Here is a 23,370-nt window from a genome sequence, read left to right on the forward strand (position 1 = left end):
TTTAAGTAGGACAGAGTAGTTGTACTTATTTAAAAATAAGAGTAACTGGGAACACTACCCCTGTAAGTCCCTACAAGCCAAGTAACTGTGGCCAAGCTTCCAGGCTTCAAATTAATAGTCGTGTCCCTATTGTCTCCCCCCATACTAGAGTGTCTACCTCCCAATTTCCAGCCTTTCTTTAATCCTATCTAACTCCTAAAATTCCCACAGATAAAATCTGCTAATTAGATTTTGAATTTAATTTAAATATTAGGAAACATTATATCAGAAGAGCAGTCAGGTCTTGTATACTCAGAGGATTATGATTTGTGTGAGAGTACTGGAAAATGTTTGTGGTTCTATCAGAAGTATGCTGGCACTGGCTTTTACAACTTCCCAGAACTAATTCTATACCTCTTTCTGGCTTAACAATTTTCGATATATCTTTGGTACCCTAAAAGTGGTCTTAAAACACCCTTTTTAAAGTTTTTATAAAATCATATGATGAAAATTTTCATGACACAGCTGATACTACTTTCTAACCAAAATCTCATATTATAAATTCAGAGTTCAATATAAGCATTATCATGCAACATGCTGAATACAGTCTCTGTCACTACCAGAATTATCAACACTATTTTGAGTATTACAGAGGAAATCTAAATTTTTCTTACTTGCCTTAAACTTTACTTATTCTTACTAAGTTTTTTTAAGAGAGAGAGAGAGAGAGAGAGAGAGAGAGAATTTTTTAATGTTTATTTTTTAGTTTTTGGTGGACACAACATCTTTATTTTTTTATTTTTATGTGGTGCTGAGCATCGAACCCAGCGCCCCACGCATGCCAGGAGAGCACGCTACTGCTTGAGCCACATCCCCAGCCCAATTCTTACTAAGTTTTAATAAATTATTTAAAAACAAAATTAAAGCAATAGTTTGAAGATTTCCTTCAGCCCTTAGATAGAACTTATCACACTATAATAAATGAAAAGATGTTGAAAGGCTATCTACAGTTCATTATTTTAATAGTTGAATCAATTTGTATTTTGTACAAATTTATTTCATTTTTTTATTTGATCACTTAAAATTATTTACTTTATTTGCTGAGAATTGAACCCAGGGTCTAATCCATGCTAAGCAAGAACTCTACCACTAACTGAACTATACCTCAGCCTAAAATAATTTTTAATCAAAACAAAATTAGATAATAGCCTTTCATGTAAATGGCCCATTGATTCTTTTGTGACTTTTCCTGGCTTTGTTATGAAAACACCTGAATTTATTTTATTTTAGCAATGAACATAAGAATCAAGGGGATAAAGTCTTTATTGTTTGTTAAGTCTCTTGTACTTTTCGTTATGTAACACTGGTAGGATACCAAGGACAATGGTGTAGTTTTCAGTGACTACAAGCAGTACTCTGTATCACTAAATGGGGAAACAAGCTTTCCCTATTTCCATTTTCTAATTTTTTTTTCTCTAACATCAAACTGTTACTTATGCCTCTGTGGATCTGGATTATTGGATAAGTGTAACATGAATCTAATAAGATTTTAACGCTGAAACATTTTAAGATGTGCTCTACTCAATGGGCATGAGAACTGGCCAAGTGAGGTCATTATTTCAAGCCTGTATAAAACCAAGCCATCTCATTTCAGTATACTATGTCTTATAGTAAATGACTTATAGTAAATGACTTCACAACACCAGAGAAAGATGTTCCTTAGTTATATTATTTGAATTCACTAGTTTTTGGTGTTTCTGGGACCTCTCATTTTTAAGCTATTTTTTTATATCTATATAGCATGTGCTTTCAATGACAGTTTTTTGTTGTGTCTAATCCTTTTTGAACTTCTTGAAATATATTTATTTGGCAAAAATAAATAATAATAGCTAACATTTATTGAACATTTACAGTGTGCTTGTCACAGTGGTAAAATATTTATATGTATTATCTAGCTTTGGAACAACTTTTTAGAATACGTACTGTTACTATTCCTGAAGATAATAATGTCCTCACGGAGGTTAACTTCCCCAGGGTCACTTAAATAATGAGAAGTGTCATTATTCAGTGCCAGCCAACTGACTGGAACTCATCATCTAATTTGCTCACCACACTACTGCTTATTTCTGAAATAAGCAACTTTTGGAAAAATACCTCTTCTTACCCTTTACACACTTTGACCTCTTTTTTCCTGATCCATTTTTCTAGCTTCAAGACAAATACCCTGGTTTTTCATGCAGACTGTCTAGAACCTCCTCTCATGCTTCACTTAAGCATGCCTTCAGAGATATTTTCTTCCCCTGTTTATTTGTTTGAAGGATTATAAGGTGAACAATCTAGATATGTAAATCATAAAAGAGAGTCTATAGTTAACATCAGGTATCTCCCCCTCCCCAGTGCTATTTATATCTTATGGCTACCAATAAGAACATCTGTGTGATTTTTTTCTTTTACATTCCTATTTTAATTTTATCCACAAACTTGTTATTATAGATAAAAAGTATCCCCATTTAACAGATAATGAAGCCGAGGATCAAAAAAGTTAATGAAACAAAAATTTTGATTCTAAATCCTGGCTTTTTTTTTTTTTTTTTTTTAAGAGCATTCTAGCCTTCTCGACTTAAAGCTACTGGTGAAATGGCACCTTTCCAGGGGAACTCAAATTGTAGTCTCCTTTACATACATAGCACTGAAAGGCTGGTTCTTCCACTCTTATTCTTCATCATTCAGAATATATTTTATTAAGAAGATATATTTAAAAAAATAGTATGTTGCACTTGACTACCTGCCTATATTATTTTTCTTCTACCAACAGATCAAACTGCTAACAGTCCTTCAAAGAAGTTGATAGTGTTATTAAGAAACTTCTCAAATATTCCAACTATTGAGAAGTCTTAGGACAGAGACATAGGTAATCAAAGTAGCAGAGAAATCACTGTAGAAAAATAGTTTAGTGCATTAATAGAAGTACATGTTAGAAGGGAGATCAGAATGTGTGATCTCTGCTAAAAGAAAAAAAAAATGATTCAGGGAGAAAGGAAATAAAGATCCAACCAATTTTAAAGGATAAAATAGCTGTGTTCATGAAAGATTGGAAAGAGGGTTGTGAGGAATCAAATACCAAATTTTATTGTGTAGAGGTAGGTGAAATGAGACTTTTTGTCAGGGACAGTAGAAAACGAGTTCTTTGTAGAGAAGATTTTTTGGTTTTGTTTTTGTTTTTCCTTATGTCCTGTTGTGGAGTACTATCAGTATTATGGCTGAGAAGTGACACATTTCAACTGTGTATCTTTAGTGAATATCTGCAGTGATTTTTTTTTAATATAGAAAATGATTTAACCTCTTATGTTTCTTACATTTCCTAGGATGCTATGTAGGAGAGTTACATTCATTTGAATTTTATGATTTTTGTACCTGAGTTTATAAAAATAGGTATGAATTAATGTCTATGTGAAGAAGGAGGGGAGGGAGGGAGGGAGGGAAGGAGGGAAGGAGGAAAAAGTGAGACCTATAATACTTTAAAGAAGGAAATTTCTGTAGCCATTGGACTTTGTAAGGAATATAATCAAGCGGTTTGAAGAAAACATGTGTTGGAACTTAGTTTACTAAGTTGTATAGAAAGGGGAAAATCCTCTAGTATTAACTTATGAGAGATTCAAGGAAATCATGTAAACCCTTTTTTTAAACCTTTGAAAAAATTATTTAAATTGCAAGATATATTATCACTGTAGTTTCAAAATATAATATCATCTATTTAAAATATCACTGTTATTTAATAGGACAGTATTCTGCTTAAAAGAATGTTTTAGGAAGTTTGGAGTCATTCTCATGTCAGTTCTGTGTCTGCAATACACTCACAAAAATTTACCTCTTTTGACCACCTGTAAAAAATGGATTTTTCAGATTAAACAGGAAAATCCAAATCAAATTACTGAAATAAAAATAGTATACTTAGATGATTACTAAAGGATTTAAACTATCTCAGATAATTTAAAGTACATGTACCCTATAGGCATAATTTCAGATTAAAAACTTCTTAAATATTGTCATGTCTTGAACATTTGGGGGGGATAAAAATCAGTTTTGTTAAAAGTTTTGTTTTTAAAATTTGAACTTCCTTTTAACTGTAATTACATTTATTAATATAGCCTACATTTCTCATTCTAATGTTCTTACCATTGCATTCTTGATATTTATATGTTGATAAAATTCTTTGAGGAATTTTATTTTATCTTTTTAATTGCAAATTACCTTTTAAATTGTGATTTTTTTTTAAGCGTGCTGATGACATCACAAGTTTAGTAGCAGATACTACACTTCTTGTACACTTTTTTGGAAAGAAAGGAAAAGCTGAGCTGAACTTTGAAGATTTTTATAGGTGAGCTTAATTTTTACTTAAAATTGTTAGAATTTTGGGCTGGGGATGTGTCTCAAGCGGTAGCGTGCTCACCTGGCATGCTTGGGGCACTGGGTTCGATCCTCAGCACCATATAAAAAAATAAAGATGTTGTGTCCACCAAAAACTAAAAAATAAATATTAAAAAATTTTCTCTCTCTCTCTCTCTTAAAAAAAATTGTTAGAATGTTAATGTCATTAGAAATCATCTAGTGCAGTGATATCATTTGCTACTCTCATCTTAACTGAAGATACTCTTTATATTATCCACTTCCACTAATACCTTTATACCAGTGTTATATTGATAATTGTGACAGGAAGTTGTTGAAAGATCAAAATGTCTTCATGTCTTTATTGATTGTTATCACCTATATGTCCAGAAGTATACACCCATACCTTAGTCTCAATAAGCCACAGTAGTATTAAGCAATATAAGTATCATCACCACTCTGCAAGGTGTGTGTATTATATCCACTGTACAAATAGGGAAACTTAAGCCCTGAGAGGTTATTTGCCCCAGGTGCTACAGTCATTGAGTGATAAAACCTCTTATAACTTATCCTTTTTTCTTTCCCATTTACCAAGAGGATTTTCATAAAGCTTTGAGTCATCATTTAATTAACTTATTTCCAAATAATTTTTTCTAGGACAGTGAACATTTGATCATTGCTTTTGATCATTTTTTATTGTACTTTATCATAGATTCATGGATAACCTTCAAACAGAAGTTCTAGAAATAGAATTCCTTTCCTACTCCAATGGAATGAATACCATCAGTGAAGAAGATTTTGCTCATATTCTTCTACGATATACAAATGTGGAAAATACATCAGTATTTTTGGAAAATGTGCGTTACAGTATACCTGAAGAAAAGGTATCTAATTCACTGTATTTATTTTGGTATATACATTATCTTGTAATTATATAGGTCTATAAAATACCTCTTTGGTTGGTTTTCTTTCTCCTCTGTGAATCAAAGATATTTTGGATAAATTTTATCCTTCTGTGTCCCAAGTGTTCTCTCCAAATTTTAAAAAATTGATTTTAAATTCCAGGTAGATACCCATATATTTGTTTTAGGTATGCTAAAAACCTTTAAAGCTATTAGAAGTTGTTTTATTCAAATTAAGAATATTATTTTTCAAGAGAATTCTGCTGACTTGTATGCTTTGACTAGTACATGAACATCACTTCAAAACAGTTTATATTGACGTCATTTATCTCACACACCATTCATTTCTATAACACCCTTAATAAAAGGTCATTTGAAGACTGCTGTTGATGAGTGAGTGATCTTATCTGCAGTTGAAGTGAGGCTTTTCAAAGAGTTTGGAAGGCATGAATGGTTAAGAACCTGAGACAACTGGTTGTCTATTTGTTTAGTAACAAATGTGTTGTCAGCACTACTGAGCAGTTGCATTATCTAGTGGTATTTGAACGCATCATTGCAACCAAATAGAACTGGTGTCACAAGTACCCTTTTAAGCATGGGATGTTTTGGACATATTGCCTCTGTTTGTGTTTATAGAAGGATCAGGTTAATCTTTCCAAGAAAAACTTGCAAATGTTTGACTTTGTTTAGAATGGATACACTGTGACAATGTTAACAATTCTGTAAGTCCCCTAAGGAATGAGAAAAAAAAAGGACTTGATGCATTTGGTCATTAGTTTACATTGCTTTTTAATCAGGGAACTTGTATCTATTAAGCTGAATTTTTCCAACTCATACATAATTCCATAAAAATAAATATTAGAAACTGTATTACTTGAGCTACTGTAGTATTATTTAGAGCCTTGAATCTTTTTTTCTTTTAATTCTTTATTTTTTAAATGGAAATATCAAAAAATACAGATTCTGAAGGTCAAATTTCAGGAATGACAAGTTTATAGAAACTTTTTCTACTGTTTTTACAATTAATTTTTACATCTAAAATTATATCAGAATGAAAAGTCTTATTTTTGATTCAGCTTCTGAAAACTTCTCATTGATAGAATCATCTTACTACAAATCATTACAATAGAAATAAAAAATTTTGCACCAACATTAATCCAAATTTATTTCTTTTCTGTATTACCACATTAATTCTGAAAACATCCTTGCAGGCCAGTGATATTTCTACTGCACCCTACTTAGGTCTTTTTCTTACTATTTTTCTCTCCAGTGGTATTGTGGGGGCTGCTTTTGAATAGCATTTTATATGTATAAAATATTTTTATTCCCATTCATTTATCTAGCAGATATTTATTAAGTGGATGCCTATCTACTATTTATGAGTCCTTATATTAAGCACTAAGGATAAAATAACAAGATAAATAAAATTTTATTTTATAGAAATACAGAGATAAACAAACAGAAAAGTGTTATTCAGATACTGATGTTATGAAAAAATCATGGTGAATAGAGAAGAAGGTAGATTCTTTTGTGAATTTTCTTAAGAGAACCTGTGAAGAATGACCTATGCAAAGATGTGGATAAAGATCATTTCTGGCAGAGATAACAGCAAATAACAAAAGCCTGGGGAGGGGAAAAGCTTAGTTTGATAAAATTACAAAAGGCATTTCCTAAAGTAAATAAGAAAGTAGTAGGTGATAAAGAGGAAGAAAAGAGACAGATGTGGGTCAGGTCTTATAAGATCCTATAAGCCAAGATAAGGAATTCATTTTATTCTAATAATGACTTTTTATATTGGTGATATATTTTATTCTAATAATGATACCAATAGTGTTATAGTATTTAAATTCTACAGCAGAAATCATCTAAACTACCCTAGCTCCAATTTTTGTGAATAAAATCTTATTGGAATACAGTCTTGCTCATTCACTTAATGTATTGTCTGTGATTGTCTGCGACAGCTTTTGTACCATGATGATAAAGTTGAATAGTAACAACAGAGACCATATATAGCAGCAAAAATGAGAATATTTATTCCCATGCCTTTTACTGGAAAAGTTTGCCAACCTTACTTTAGAGTTTATTCATTCAAGTATTTATTCAATAAGTATTGACTATCTACTTTAATATTCAGATATGATCTAATTCATATACCATATACCATCTGATTGATGTTTCAAAAAATCATCATGGCTGCTACATAACAGGATAAATTTTAGTTGGCCTGGCTTTGAAAGAGACAAGTTAAGATGCTTTAATAAGAGTCCAGGTGCAAGATAAGTATGACTTAAACCAGGATAAAAATAGAGAAAAGGGTCAGGTATTGAATCACTGAAAACAGAACTGATAGAACTTGTTTATGGATTATACCTCAATGCGAAGTAAAAAGAGGAATCAAGAAAAGGTGAAACAAGGGTACCATTTTCTGAGCTAAGTAAGACTACTATAGATTTAGGATTAGAAGAGAATCAAAAGTTTTATTAGGAACAAGTTAAGTTTGATATTCCTACTAGATATCCAAGTATGGATAATAAGCAGACAGTTGGATATGTGTGAATACAGTTTTCAGGGGTGCAATCAGGGATGCTGATTAGTAGTCATTAGTAGATCTTAGGTCATGTTTCCAGCTAAATTTATCCTCAGAATTTCAACCTTTTGCCTACAGCTTACTCAGCCTGTCTACTTGGAGAGCCAATAGATATCTCAGGTTCCAAGGTTGCAAAACTTGTTCCATTTTACCACATTTCCTGTTCAATTAATGGAAACTCCTAGTTTACTTAGAAAACATTTTCACTACACGTTTTCATTATACCAAAAGTAAAACCTATAACTATTAAGCTATTTCTCCTCGTTTTCTTTTCCCTGTAGCACCTGACAGCCATCACTCTCCTTTCTCTTATGAATTTGCCCATTCTAGATATTTCATAAATGGAATTATACAATATGTGATCTTTCAAATTCTTTCATATTTTTGAGATGTATCCACATTGTAGCTTGTATCAGTACTTCATTCTTCACAGTGAGTGAATACTAATCCATTATATGTATGTGCTACTATTTAATTTTTCATTCATCCATCCACAGACATTTGGGCTCTTTTTACCCTTTGGCTATGTGAGTAGTGCTGCTCAGCATATACCATTTTTCAGCTCTTTTGTGTATATACCTGCAAGAGGAATTGCTGGGTGATATGTTATTTTCCATATGTTATTTTATTAATTTAGCCATCTTAGCATATGTGAAATAGTATTCCATGTAGTTACCTTTACTTTAAATATGAGTCTTTATTTCTTCATATGGGTACGAGTTACTATCTATATCTAGTTTTCTTTCTTTTCAGCATAAAGGACTTTCTCTAGCATATATATATATATATATATATATATATATATATATATATATATATATATATATCAAACCTTCTAGCAATACGCTATCTTGCCTTTTGTTTATCTAGGAATATCTTAATTTCTTTTTAATTTTGAAAGGATCGTTTGCCAGTTTAAAATTCTTGGTTGGCAAAGTTTTTCTTTCAGCATTTGAACTGTATCATTCTGCTGACTTCTGGCCTTCATGATTTTGATGAGAAGTCAGCTGTTATTCTTATTTAGGATCATTTTTACTCAGGAATCATTTCTTTCTTGCTACCTGCAAGATATCTGTTTTTGGCTTTCATTAGCTTGATAATAATTTGTCTTGATGTGGGTCTCTTTCAGTTTATTCTACTTATATATCATATATGTAGACTTAGGTCATTCATTAGATTTGAAGTTTTCAGTCATTTCTTCAAATATCTTTCTGCTCAACTCTCTCTCTATTCCATCTATGTTGGTACTCTTGATGGGCCCCCATCTGTTCACTTTTCTTCATTCTTTTTCCTTTCTTCTCAGACTGAATAATTTCAAAGTTGTCCTTCCTCAGCTTCTCTGATCCTTTCTTCTGCCTGCTTAGATCTGTTTTTGAACCTCTGTAGTGAGGTTTTCATTTCAGCTATTATGCTTTTCATCTTTTTTTGTTTGGTTCCTCCCCCCCCCCCCGACCCCCCTGTGTTCCTGGGGATTGAACCAGGGCCTTTTGCATGCGAGGCAAGCACTCCACCAACTGAGCTATATCCCCAGCCCTGTTTGGTCCCTTTTTGTAATTTTCTGTCTCTTTATTGATATTCTCATTTTGTTCATACATCATTTTGCTAAGGTTTTTTTGGTTTGATTTTGATTTGTTTTGTTTTAATTCTTTATTCATGATTTCTTTTAATTCTCTTAAGATAGTTTATTTAAAGTCTTTGTCTAGTCAGTCCAGTATCTAGGATTCCTCAGGAATAGTTTCTGCTGAAGCCATGCAACCATCCATTTCTTTAGTGACTTTTTCAAACTATTTAGTAAAGGAATATAGATCCATGTGGTATATAGGTACTAAGTTTCTGCTTTGTTATCTTAGTGGTCCGAGATTTCCATATATGTCTAGACCCAAAAGAAGAACAATAGTGTTATCCTACTCTTTGCAACTTGGCTCTGAGACGGAGCACTCCTTGAACACTGAGCCAGACTTCTGGAAACTCTCACTTAGCCTTCAGCTGCTGCTCCTGCAGTGCTTACAGTCCTGCCAGAGACCATAGCCTAGAGTCCTCTTGTCTTTTCTGAGCATGCATCCATCCTGGGCATGTGCATTGTATGCCAGTTTCCTAGAAATATACAATGGTACAGTGGCCCTTTGAGTTTTTACTGCTCAAAGAACTATTCTTACCAGCCTCCTACTTTCCAACCTTTTGAATTTTATCTGCTATTTTTTACATCTTTCATCCCTTGATCCAGGTAGATGGGGGGAGGTGTATATATTTAAATCTTTTGACAGATGTTCTGTTACCAGGAATGTTGCTCCAATCCAAGGGGAAGAGAGCAAAAGAAAAGTCAGTCTTTTTGTGAACCTTGAGATAGGTTCAATCACATACCACAGTATTTTAAGAATAAGGTCCATGTGCATCCCCTGATACCAGCAGACCACACTAGGAATGCCAGCCACCATACCCAAAGTCACTTATACAGTCCAACAATAATGAATGATAATTAAACAGGTAAAAGTACCCCAACATTTTATCAGTGAATTTTATCCACCCGTTTCTTCATTAGTCATTAGTCAGCTTGCTGTAAATTTGGATTGGATTACAGGGTTCAAAATATTTTTTTTGGTTCTATCAGTCTTTCTAGGTTTATGGTTGTTTCTGTGGACAGACTGATTCTTTAAGTACCCTAGTTGGCCATTGTCCATGATGTCACCCCCCTATTTTTCTTCAGTTCTTTTCACATTATATTTCAGTCATTTTAGAGACAAAGAGTACACACATTGGATAGTCTTAGCCATTTTGGGGCACTATTGTCATGACTACAGACAAAGCACATCAATCTGAACAACTAGTATAATACTAGCAATCTTTATTGAACTGTATCTTATTGCCTCAGTTTTTCCACTTATGAATTCTGCTGTTCAAGCCAAATGTACCTATAAGTATATATTTATATCTTGAGTAACATTTTTCAACAAACGTGTGTAGTTTTATCATAAAATATACACATAGCATAAAATTTCCATTTTAACCATTTTAAAGTATAAAATTGAATAGCATTAAATAATTTCACGGTATTGTGCAACCATCACTACTGTCTAGTTTCAGAAGTTTTTCATCATTCCTAACAGAAACCTTATACCCATTAACAGTGATTGCCCATTCCCCTACCCCTCAGACCCTGGCAACCACTAATCTTCTTTCTGTCATGGATTTGTCTAATATAGATATTTCATTTTAATGAATCTTACAATGTGTGGCCTTTTGCATCTGACTTCTTTTACTTAGTATAACTTCTTCATGGTTCATCCCTATTGTACTAAGTATCAGCACTTTGTTCCTTCCTATTGCCAAATAATACTCAGTTTATGAATATACTACATTTTGCTATCTCTCAGTTGTTGAACTTTTTTTTTAAAGAGAGAGAGCGAGATAATTTATTTAATATTTATTTTTTAGTTTTTGGCGGACACAACATGTTTGTTTGTATGTGGTGCTGAGGATTGATCCTGGGCCACACGCATGCCAGGCGAGCGCGCTACCGCTTGAGCCACATTCCCAGCCCAGTTGTTGAACTTTTGAGTTGTCTTTTATTTGGGCTCTTATGAACCTTGTGTATAGCCTTTTATATGAACATGTGTTTTCAGTTTTCAAAAGAATTGAGAATATATAAAGAGCTAGATCACATGGCAACTTTATGTTTTAATATTTCAGGGCAATACCAAAATGTTTTCCAAAGCAGATATACAATTTTTATAATCCCATTAGCAACATGTAAGATTTCTAATTTCTCTCCATCCTCATTACCACCTCTTACTATCTCTTTGTTTATTTAGTCATTCAAGTTGGTATGAAGTGGTGTCTTACTGTGGTTTTTGATTTGCATTCCCCAGCATTTTTTCATGTTGTGTTTGTTGGCCATGTGTATATCTTTTTTGAAGAAATGTCTGTTCAAGTCCTTTGCCTGTTTTTTAAATTGTATTGTCTTCTTGTCACTGATTTGTGAGAGTTCTTTTTATATTCTGTATACTAGACCCTCATCAGATATATGATTTGCAACTTTTTCTCCCATTTGGTGATAAGTTGTCTTTTCATTTGCTTGATAGTGCCTTTGATCTTCACAAATTTTTAATTTTGATAAAATTGGGGTTATTCTATTTTTTCTTTTGTTTCTTGTGCTTTTAGTGTCATATTTAAGAAAAACAATGCCAATTGATAGATTATGAAATTTTGTCTCTAGGGTTTTTTTGTGGGAGGGGGTTTGTTTTATTTTGGCATAAATTTTTAGTTTTGGTTTTTAAGTTTAGGTCTTTTTTCAACTTTGACTTAATTTGTATAAAATGGTGTGAAGAAATGGTCTAACTTTTGCATATGAAATATCTAGTTATCCCAGCAAATATTTTGAAAAAAAAATAGTTTCTTCTCCAGTAAATGGTATGGGTACCCTGCTGACAATTGACATAGATATTTAGATATTTTATGTCTATACTTTCAGTGGATGCATTTTGATGATTTGAGTTTTTTAGTTATTATCATTGTTTGATTTTTGTTAGCCTGTAAACCATTTCCTTTCATCTTACCTCCAACAGTTCATGGATATATTCTATTCTGGGGATAAGGATGGGAAGGCAAAAATAGGCCACTTCTCTTCTCTTGGCCTCTTACCCAGACTATATGTCCCTTACTGCTGTTAAAGATGGTTGTTTCAAATTACCTTCTAAAAAATAAATGTCCCACTTTTTATTTTACAGTTTCATATTTTCAAACAAAGTGTTTAATCTGTACAAGAGAATTATTGTGTGGTTTTTGCTTTGATCTGTCTTTCCAAACTTTGAGAATCATATTTTGAAAAATCTAGATTCAAATGTTGACATTGTAGTCTGTCATTCTTTGATTTGTTTCTTAAATTCATTTTCCTCAAAAGTATTGATATTTTTAACTCAGGAGACTGAGGAGAATTGCAGGTTGAAGGCCAACCTCAGCAGTTTAGTTAGGCCCTATGCAGCTTAGTGAAACCCTGTCTCAAAAGAAAAAAGAAAAAGGGTAGCTCAGTGGTAAAGTGCCCCTGGGTTCAATCCCCAACACCAAAAAAAAAAAAACAAAAAAGTATTGATATTTGCGCTACTCCTTTGCTTAAAGATATCCCATCTTTCTGGGGTTTTTTATTTGTAATTTGACATCTTGAGACAAAGACTGTTGCTGTGACTGCTGGTCACAATATAAAGTAGTACAGAACCAAAGCACTGATTGTTTTCCCTGACAGCAAGCTGTCCTCATCAAGATATTTCCTTCTGGTACAGTCTTTTTTTTGTTGTTCTTTTTATTTTTATTTTTATTTTTTTTAATTTATTTTTTTAATGTTGGTTGTTCAAAACATTACATAGTTCTTGATATATCATATTTCACATTTTGATTCAAGCGGGTTATGAACTCCCATTTTACCCCGTATACAGCTTGCAGAATCACATCAGTTACACTTCATTGCTTTACATATTGATAAACTCATGTCTGTTGTATTCTGCTGCCTTTCCTATCCTCTACTATCCCCTCTCCCCTCCCCTCCCCTCCCCTCTCTCTACCCCCACTACTGTAATTCATTCCTCCCCCTTGTACTGTTTTTCCCTTTCCCCTCACTTCCTCTTGTATGTAATTTTGTATAACCCTGAGGGTCTCCTTCCATTTCCATGCAATTTCCCTTCTCTCTCCCTTTCCCTGGTACAGTCTTCCTAAGTAATTCTAACTGCCCTCTCTAGAAGAAATGGCAGATAGGATCACGTCACAAAGTAGGATCCAGGATTGGAGTGGCCATAAATAAATGCAAGAAAAAGACAAAAGTATGCAAATACAATGAGGATTTTCATATTGCAAGTAAAAGAGGGGTTATAATTCAATTGGAAATAATGTATACCAAAAATTGGATATTTTGGTGATAAGTCATTTAATCAGTAGTAAGCTAATACATGAAAATACACTCCTCTGGTTCTTTGCCTAGCTTTCCAGCACTGCCTCTTTAGTGTCCCTTTGTCTTTTACCCCCACATTAAAGTCAGAATTTGTTAAGTCTCAGCTCTTGCTCCACTTTTCTTTTCTCTGTGTACTTTTTCATTTATGTTAATTTTGTTGAGAATTCATTAACTGAAATTCAGTTCCTGTCCCAGTTTGTACTCTCTGAGATACATCGTATTTATTTCCAATAACCTTTCTATTTAACTGCCATAATATCAGTGGTTGAAATTGTACATTCCAGAAGAAGCCACTCTTAACACCACTCCTTTACACGATCCTACCCTGAGGCCTGTGTTGGGCCTGCCAATGCTGTATCTGTTCAGTCATTGACTTCCTCCTGCTGTCTTGGTAGCATTATCATGACAGGGGCAAGTTCAAATAGACTACTGTTGACTTTTGGTCAACATTTTGATTTTGCATGGTCATTCTAAAGACATTGACATTGAATGCTGAATCATATTTAAGGGAGTACATGTGCAAAGAAAACTATTTCTTATTTTTTTTTAATTACCATTTTTAAGGGTTAAAAAAGTGAGCTTTATGTAAAGGGTTTTCAAAATTGAAACTTTTTAATTCATTTTTTATTGTAGCATTGTTTGAAGCTTTTGAGCTTATATGACAGTGTTTAAAACACATTCATTATTATTTAAGGGTAGAAACACTACCCAGTGAAAATAAGTCTGAATGAATCTTAGATTCCATTTGGAGAAAAATAGTTTCAACATGTGCTCTGGAAATGTTTACTTTCAAGATAAATTGAAGATTAATTTGTTTACTTGTATTAAGTGTAGATAGTTATTTTAATCAATTTGACTCTACTGATTACATTTATATTTATTTTCTTCAAAATAGGGCATCACATTTGATGAATTCAGATCATTTTTCCAGTTTCTGAATAACTTAGAAGACTTTGCAATAGCCCTTAATATGTATAACTTTGCAAGTCGCTCTATAGGACAAGGTAAGTAATCACCCTTCAAACATTTAAAGCAAAACATATACTGTACCTAGAGACTTTACTATACTGTACCTAGAGACTTTAGCAAAATGGCAACTAGATATACGGTATTATCATCAACTTGCCTGAAAATCTGATTTACACTTTCAGTGAGAAGTGACTGACACTTTAAAGAAAATTAAACGAGTTTAGGGTAAATGAGATAAATTTTTTGTTGAATTTCTTTTTGCCCTTAATTTCATATATGGGAAAACAATGTTTGTAAAAACATTCAAAGAAGCCGCCTCTTGACCACTCGATGACATTGAAGGACATGTGTCTACCTATGGAAGAGCCAGCTGGCCATGTCTCAGACATTCTCATAGAATGTTATTTATTTTATTGATTTAATACCTGCTGGCTGAAAACCCAGAAATATATCAGCAGAGCCATGTCTTAGCCATGAATTTACATTAACTGACTTTTAAGAATTGTGTATAAAATTATATTATCAGTTTTGCTTCATTTATACACAAATACAACTAAAATAGAATTCAGAATGCTGTAGTCCTCAGGACCCTCTCACTTATTCCAACACTGTTTGGCTAAGAAGCCAAGTTCTTTTACTAGAATTCTGTGACAGTGACCATCAACTTCCCTCCCCTCAAGGACATGTCCTTTTATAAAATTCTTGCCATAGGAGGACTTTCTGTTTATATCTATTAAGAAGATTTTACTATAATGTCTCTGCCATAATCTGTGTTAATTCACAAGCTTATATCTCAGGGGGCATTCTTGGGTTTTTTACTGTTCAATTCCAAGGAGAAGCCAACCTGAGCTTCCTAAGTGATGATGATAATCATCTCTCTCAAAAACATAAAGGGATTAGGGGTATGGATCAGTAAGGACTTGGTTTTGACCCCCAGCATCAAACAAAACTAACATCCATAGATCCATTATAAGGTCTCATTTATTTATTCATTGACTAAGAGAAACCTGAGAAAATTTTGTATTTCTTCCATTTTCTAGTCTACAACATTCAAAGAAATTGATATGTTCGTAATATTGACTTCATCTTAGCCTAATGTAGTGTTTTAAAACCAAAATTTTGGGAAGCCATGCTTTCACAGACAGCCTTTACTACCAAAATATTTTAAAATCAGTATCAGTTTACTTAATTCAGAATAGAAAGTCGTTCTTCTACTTGGTGGAACTAGGGAAATGGAAAAAAATTGTAGTGCTTTTGTGAGAGCTAGGAATATATCTGTTTCGTTCTTTTGTTATTACTAGCATCTTAATTTGGGAGTTGACATCTTAAAAGGACTATTGTATGAGCCACCTCTGTGTCATTTCTGCCATTAGCTACTTTGCTTTCTGATGTTTCCTAGACAACTCAAGAAGAATCTTCCTAAAACTTGAATTAACCATTCTATGATACAACAACTATAGAAAACTCCTAAATTTCCAAATCGCCTGTTAGAGAATGTGCAGGTTCTTCACCTTAAAATCTGTGTAGAGTTCCTTCAAATCCTTTATTTTCCTTGTGCTCACCCAACCAGACTGTTCACTATTTTCTGATCTTGCTTTATGCTTCTCCCATCTGCACCCATGCCTTTTTTCATTTACATCATCTCATCTGTCATTCTCTGATCCCTACAAGCTGAAATCATCCACCCTTAAAGGCTTAGTTCAAATACAAAATCACAGCCTTTCCAAATCACTGCCTTTCTCTTCCCCTCCCTACTCCACTCTGCAGACAGAAGTACTCACTCATTTCAGATTCTCATTGTACTTTGTTGGTACTTTTTATGTGGCCCTGTGTAATGGTTTTTTGGGCAAGTGTCTCATCTCCTATCTGAGCTCTTTCCTCAGAACTTAAAGGAACTGTCACTGATGCTCATTAAAGATGCACTAATTATGACATTATTAACATAAAATACAACTAACTGCTTCTTGCTCTTTCATTAAAACCACAAAATATCTTCTTGTTCCCTAAAAGACAATAGGATTAATGAAAAGTCCTGTGTTATATAAGTAGATTATGAAAACAGCTTCTTTTACAACCTTTCCACAGTAATTAACACATACTAAAAAAAATAATATTAATGATCTACTTTTTTTCATTTTTTTGTGACATTTATCTAGATGAATTTAAACGTGCTGTGTACGTAGCTACTGGACTCAAACTTTCACCACATTTAGTGAATACTGTCTTCAAGATTTTTGATGTTGACAAAGATGATCAATTAAGTTATAAAGAATTTATTGGGATTATGAAGGACAGACTCCATAGAGGATTCCGGGTAAACCTACAAATTTCAAGTCTATTGATATCCTTTTTAAAATCTAGGGGGGGGGGGAATAATAAGTTCAACTTACATATTTAAACAACTTACATATTTAACAATTTAAGCATAAAGCTCTCTTTGCAAAGAAAAACCATAGGCCTTCCATACTTAAGCAAAAACAATTTTACACCTAAAAAAAAGTTCATGCTTTTTCAATAATATTCTAATAATTTATTTTCATACACAATTAGTTCAATGTCTTTATTTGGGGTGAAGTATTGCCAAAATTTTTGAAAAATTCAGTTTGCACATTGGCTTTTTAGACTTGTTAATATACAAGTATACCTCTACTTTTTCTTTTATATGAGAAATATTTCCTCTAGGTATCTTGAGGCTTTTAAGTCACTACATATTCATTACTGTTTATATGGAAATAAATTTCAAACAATTTTTATCTGTTTAACTATTTTTTCCTGTTGACATATTAAAAGTTAATTGTTAAATCTTCAGTGATTGTTTTTCTAAGAACCATACTTTAGAGCTTGAAACATAGCATGAGCCAATAAATGTATATACATCCAACATATTTATGGATGTACCACAAATGGAAAACAAAAATTTTTTCTACTAAAATTAACAGCTAGTATATTCAGTCTTTCCTCTTTAGCAAGAATATCCCTAAGTACTGTGCTTTTTAAAATAGAAAAAGCTACCTACATATAGAAAAAAATTCAAGATTTATCTTAGATTATGTTTTTTTTATGCCTTAAATTATATAATGACATTAAAACTAAGCTATCGGGCTGGGATTGTAGCACAGTGGTTAAGTGCTTGCCTAGTACATGTGTGCTGGGCTCTATCCCAGCACCACATACAAATAAATAAAAGGTCCATCAACAACTAAAAAAAAATACTAGGAAAAAACAAAGAAAAAAAGAAAGAAAAGCCATCTTTGTAAACATGCTGTGTACTTAACTGCCACCTAGTGGTTAGATTTTAATATTTCAGTTCATGCCACAAACAGGGTAAGGACATATATTAAAAATCTCTCTAATTTTTCTGCAAAAAATTTAGAGTAAGAAAACCAAATAAATAAACATAAACTATGCTATTAGCCTTTTACACTATTTCTACCTTAAGCATTAATTTTTGTGTGTGTGTATATTACATTCCTGTGGTTCCCTTTGGCTTTTATTAATATTTGCTCAAATTTTTTTAGTTTATTTTTAATTGACAGATACCAATTGTATATATTTTGGGGGGTACAATGTTGTTTAATATTTGAATACATTGTAGATAATTATATCAAGTTAATTAATATATCTTTCACCTCACATATTTATTATTTTGTAGTGAGAACATTTTTAAATGTATTTTTCAGCAATTTTGAAATATACAATGCAAAATTATTAACATTGGTCACCATTCTGTGCAATTTATCTTGAAAATTCATTCCTCTTGTCTAACTGGATCATTGTACCCTTTGGAAAACTTCTTTCCATATCCTGCAGCCTTCTCAGCACCTGCTAACCACCATTCTACTCTACTTATATGAGTTTAACATTTTTAGATTCCACATGTAAATTAAATTAGGCTGAATGTTTCTTTATGAACGTTTGAACACTTTTGATTCTCTCTTCCACAGGGCTATAAAACAGTACAGAAGTATTCCACTTTCAAATCCTGCCTAAAAAAAGAACTTCATAGCAGATAAGTATGTTATCTGTTTATCTAATTTTTTTCAATAACAACAAAGGAATAATTGTTATTTTTCTTTTATAACATTTAAAAATAGCTGAAAAAGGGCTAAATGTATAGCTCAGTGGTTGAGCATGTGTACAGCATTTATAAGACCTAGATTAGATCTCTAGCACCACAGGGGGAAAAAAAAAGAAAAAATAGCTGAGAGAAACACAATTATAATGTATTTTTAGGCCATTAGAGTGTTTTAAAATTCTTACGTTAAACTTAAAATAGTATTTCACCTGAACAGATGCAACATAATGATTTAAATCATATGTTTGTAATCTAGGATTATTAGCTCCTAAAGAGTATTTATTACTGTATTTTGAGATCATGATTCTGAACTTCTACAACTTAGTAGATATTTTTTTTTTTTAGAATTACTTAAGGTGTGTAGCACTACTCAGTGTTCTTCCACATGTAGTATCTCATTTAATTCTTTCAAATAGATATCCAATTTAACACCAGAGAAAAGCAAGAGTTCACAAGTAACTTGCCCAAGATAATTTGCAGAATTTGAGCTTCAGGTTTTTCTGTCAAAACTATGCTGTTTACTCTTTATACTATCACCATGGATTGTAATAATTGAGTAAAGTTCAGGATATCTGTTCCATTTGTAATGATCCAAAGAACTATCTCAAACTTACTAATCTCCAAAATGAAGGTTATGTTTTTCCTTTTTTCTTTTCAAAGTCAACTATAGCTATACAGTTTGTGAGCTCTGATTAATTAGATTTCCACAATAGAAATTTGATTGTTTTTGTAAATAAGTATATTCATGTGCCTGTTGCTTGTTGTTTTCTTCAGGCTTGAAACATTCATATATGTCTACAGCAGTTGTTTCCTAAACTGTTTCCTGAGTATATATCACTGCATATTTTTCTTAAAAAAAAAAGGCTGCATAGTCAAGTTTTATGATAAAAATGGTTAAATAGGTTCCTTCCCCATAGAATTTATTAGATCCCAATATGCTGCTGTTCATTTTTGTCTTTCAAAGTAAATTGCAGTTATCAACATTTTGCAAAGTAACTTTGAGACCTAGTGTTTTTGGAATCCACTTTGGGAAATACTGGTCTAAAATGTTTAGAAGCAAGTATTTACTTGTCTAAGGTTTAACTATTGTGATCCAGATAATCAAAGAAGATTTTCCTAATCTCTATTTTAAGGAAGCTTATACTGCCTTTGAGAATTTAAACAAAACATGTATTTAAAAAAGTAGGACCATTCATTTAGACATCCATAATAGGTAGTGTTCCTAACCAATTTGTAATAATATCACACGATCCATAGCTAGAAATTGCTTTCTCTTCCTAGACCTAAGACTGAGGATTAGGTAAATTCCTAATGAAACACTGAACTTCAAAATTAAAGAGAAATTTTTTAATTAAGTTAAGTCTACTTACTATTTTACATGGAATGTTTTTGAGTACCTTACTTTTTCACATAATTTTCATAAGAATTTTAATTAATGCCATCACGTCTCAGTCATATCCTAAGTAAATATTGCTTTATTGTTGTGTTTTTTAAGTAGATATTCCTAAAGCAAATATTAATGGATTACTGTTTATCTGACAAATGCAAGAAACAAAATTTCTGAGAGTGGAAACAAGGCTGAAATCAGAACATGAAGAAAGGAAAGGTGAAATGCTATGGAATTTATATATTTTTCTTGAACTGAATTCTTAAACATAAAAGAGATGAAATGCATCTTCTTCCTACAGATGTTATATATAATCAAGTTGACCTTTTGACTTGATTTATTGAACTCTGCACTTTTTCATTCCCTTCAGAAGTATATGCATACTTCCACTGATGATATAATAATATATTTAAAATATTTTTATTTATTAGGAATTTTCCTTATTTTAAAATAATTTATGACTCATAGAACACAGATCATTTAAAAATGGTCAACATATTTGTTTTTGGTTTTGGACTGTGAAGTTATTTTCAGAAAATGAGTATTGCTTCAGAATTATCTTAGAGCCCTTAGAATTAATTGTTTTTAAATCCTTTTTATTTATCAGGTTTTTTAATTATATTGAAATTATTTTGGAAAACAAGTAGAAATTAAGCTGACAAATAGTATGATGGTTTACATTGTACTTTTAAATTTTAAAAGTACTTAAGTAATATATATTGTTTGACTTGTGTTTGACTTTTTGTTGTTCACTTACCAAAGCCAACAGAATGTCTGATATTCTTCTATGTATATAGTAAAGAAATTTTAGCTATGGATTTTTTTCTCAAAACAATAATGAAATAAAGGCATACATTGATGGTTAGAAGCAGGGACACTTGTGATAGTAGTCGCTATCATTATTGTTTGAAACTTGATGCTGATTCTTATTGCAGGTGACATATGTTAAAACACTAGTAAAATAACATCTTACAGCTCTGTGACTTATTGCATATTCTTAATTATGTCTAGCATCAAAATGGGTATTATAAAAAGCTAGCAAAATTAGAAGACGGATGTATATTTAAATAGAAGCTAATATTATTTCTTGTGAAAGGACCACATACAAAAGTGATGCCAGTAATACTCTAAATATAATTCATTATTCAAAATAATATGTCTTAAAAGGGAAAACAAAAACTTTCTACTGAAAAATCACAAACTAGGTTTTAACACAGAGAAATAATTTGATAGTACTAAATAGAAATCTTTAATTAGAAACATTTAGTTTTTACAAGGATACTATACAAAAGTCATACAATGAATTTAAGCTAATATATTTATATGTTGCATGTGGAAGATATGTTCATTTATCTTCCTAAGATATATTTAATTGTTATATACACTCCAACTATTACCCTGCTTTTACATATGAAAATAGAAGACACTGACTTTTTTACAAGTTATAAAATGTGAAATTGATCTGCATTAGCTTATTTATAAAAGTAATGTTATTTCCAAGAAAGTGTTACTGTTAGAATTGATTTTGTGTTTGTTAGAATTTTTACATTCTTTATCTTATATTATTTATTATGCCAATATAGAAAAATAAATGCTTAATTTTAAGAACCCCTTATGTAACCTGCTTTCAAGGTTATCTATCTACTGTACTTTGCATTGATTATTCATAGTATTATCTGTTATCTCAAGTAATGGAAAAACGTGATGTAATCTTTGGCTCTAAGTTATATTATCTTGTGTACATGGGAAATATTATAAAATCAAATTAGCCCATTTAATATCCTTTATTAGCCTTCATTCTCCCAATGAAGAACACTGTACTATATACACATGGTTATTATTTATTGTTTGTCAGAGTGAATGGATGAGTATCTGCTTACAAGTCTGCAACAAAATATTAAAATGGGAATAAATAAAACATCCTAATCAATTTAAATGGAAAGAGCATAGTAAATTACAGTGATTTACTTGAACTTTATTATCTGTAATATAGGAGGTAAAAATATCTCACTGGATTTTTGTTTACACCAATTTAAATATTTTTAAATGCTTTGAAAATAATGTACTTGTATGTTGTTATTTTCAGTATTTCCTTCTGTAAACTTTTCTTTGAAAAGATTAAGCTATAACATAAAATTGTACTATGACTACTTTTTACAGAAAGCTTATGTGACAAATGATTTAATGTACTTCTCAGAATCATTTCATAATAAGAAATTCATTTAACTTAAATTCCAATTAATTGTCCTTATTATAAATTACAATGGAAAAGCAACCTGTCTTACATTCTTGTATTATCTTAAAATAAATATACCTGTCCTTGAATCAAGAAACATTGTAGTTTGCTTTTATGTATATCTGTGGTCTAATGTTTTTTTTAAAATGTCACCTACAAACTTTGGAAATCTTCATGGGTTACCAAACCTACACTGATATTGTACTTTCCTCTGTGGTAAAACATGCCTATAAAATTGATCTCATCAACACCATTGTAGGGATGTAAATCACAGACCCATAAAGACTTACAAATTATATCAAAATAATTCCTATATTATAGAATTATGGTTATTATTACCAGAAGTCTTTTCAGAAAGTTTACATGTTATCTAATAGCTTATTCGTTTTGCTACACAGAACTGACTATTTAAGTGGCTTAAAGTAATTCAACCAAAACTACAGAAGCCCATTTTACTAATGTTGGTATTTTTTAGGCATCATCTTACACCTGCAAATTTATCATTTTTCAAAATGCATTAGTTCCCATATATTTCTTATAGCCATTTAGTAAAATTAACATTTTTAAAAGCACAGTTCTTTTATTCTCAAATGATGTGAAAAATATGTATTGTATAAAATTCAGCAAATACACAATAAAAATTCTAAATGATAAGAAAGGGTTGTGTTGATTTTTCTTTATAGAATTTTACTTTATTAGTAGCTCATGGAATAATAGTTTATCCTGCAATGTCATATGTTGAATTCTATGAAGTATTGTATTTGTAATTATCTTTATATCACAATCAATATTTTTGGTTCATGATTTGAAAATAGAAATATACCTGTAATTGTGATATGTGCATATGAATATACAGTGCTCAGAGAAAGTAAAACACAAAATTTTCTGGGAAGGATAAATTTTACCCAACTTTT

The 23,370-nt window shown here is 31.7% G+C and overlaps 1 protein-coding gene across 6 annotated transcripts in view; it reads left to right on the forward strand.

The window, feature by feature from the left end:
• Positions 1-23,025, forward strand: part of Micu3 (mitochondrial calcium uptake 3) — a 97,576-nt gene extending 74,551 nt beyond the window's left edge. For 3 of the 6 annotated variants that reach the window (XM_026389487.2, XM_026389489.2, XM_077792608.1), the window contains 6 exons: positions 4,257-4,357; positions 5,078-5,249; positions 14,685-14,793; positions 16,915-17,072; positions 18,703-18,771; positions 20,329-23,025. In XM_026389487.2, coding sequence (XP_026245272.2) covers positions 4,257-4,357; positions 5,078-5,249; positions 14,685-14,793; positions 16,915-17,072; positions 18,703-18,771 — 609 coding nt within the window. In that variant the 3' untranslated portion in view covers positions 20,329-23,025. The remainder of the gene's footprint in view (positions 1-4,256; positions 4,358-5,077; positions 5,250-14,684; positions 14,794-16,914; positions 17,073-18,702; positions 18,772-20,328) is intronic. The other 3 variants (XM_026389488.2, XR_013342404.1, XR_003300845.2) reach the window with 3 other exon arrangements.
• Positions 23,026-23,370: the final 345 nt, after the last annotated feature.

This window comes from Urocitellus parryii, chromosome 14 (genome assembly GCF_045843805.1).
Source record: "Urocitellus parryii isolate mUroPar1 chromosome 14, mUroPar1.hap1, whole genome shotgun sequence".
Classification (NCBI taxonomy): Eukaryota; Metazoa; Chordata; class Mammalia; order Rodentia; family Sciuridae; genus Urocitellus; species Urocitellus parryii.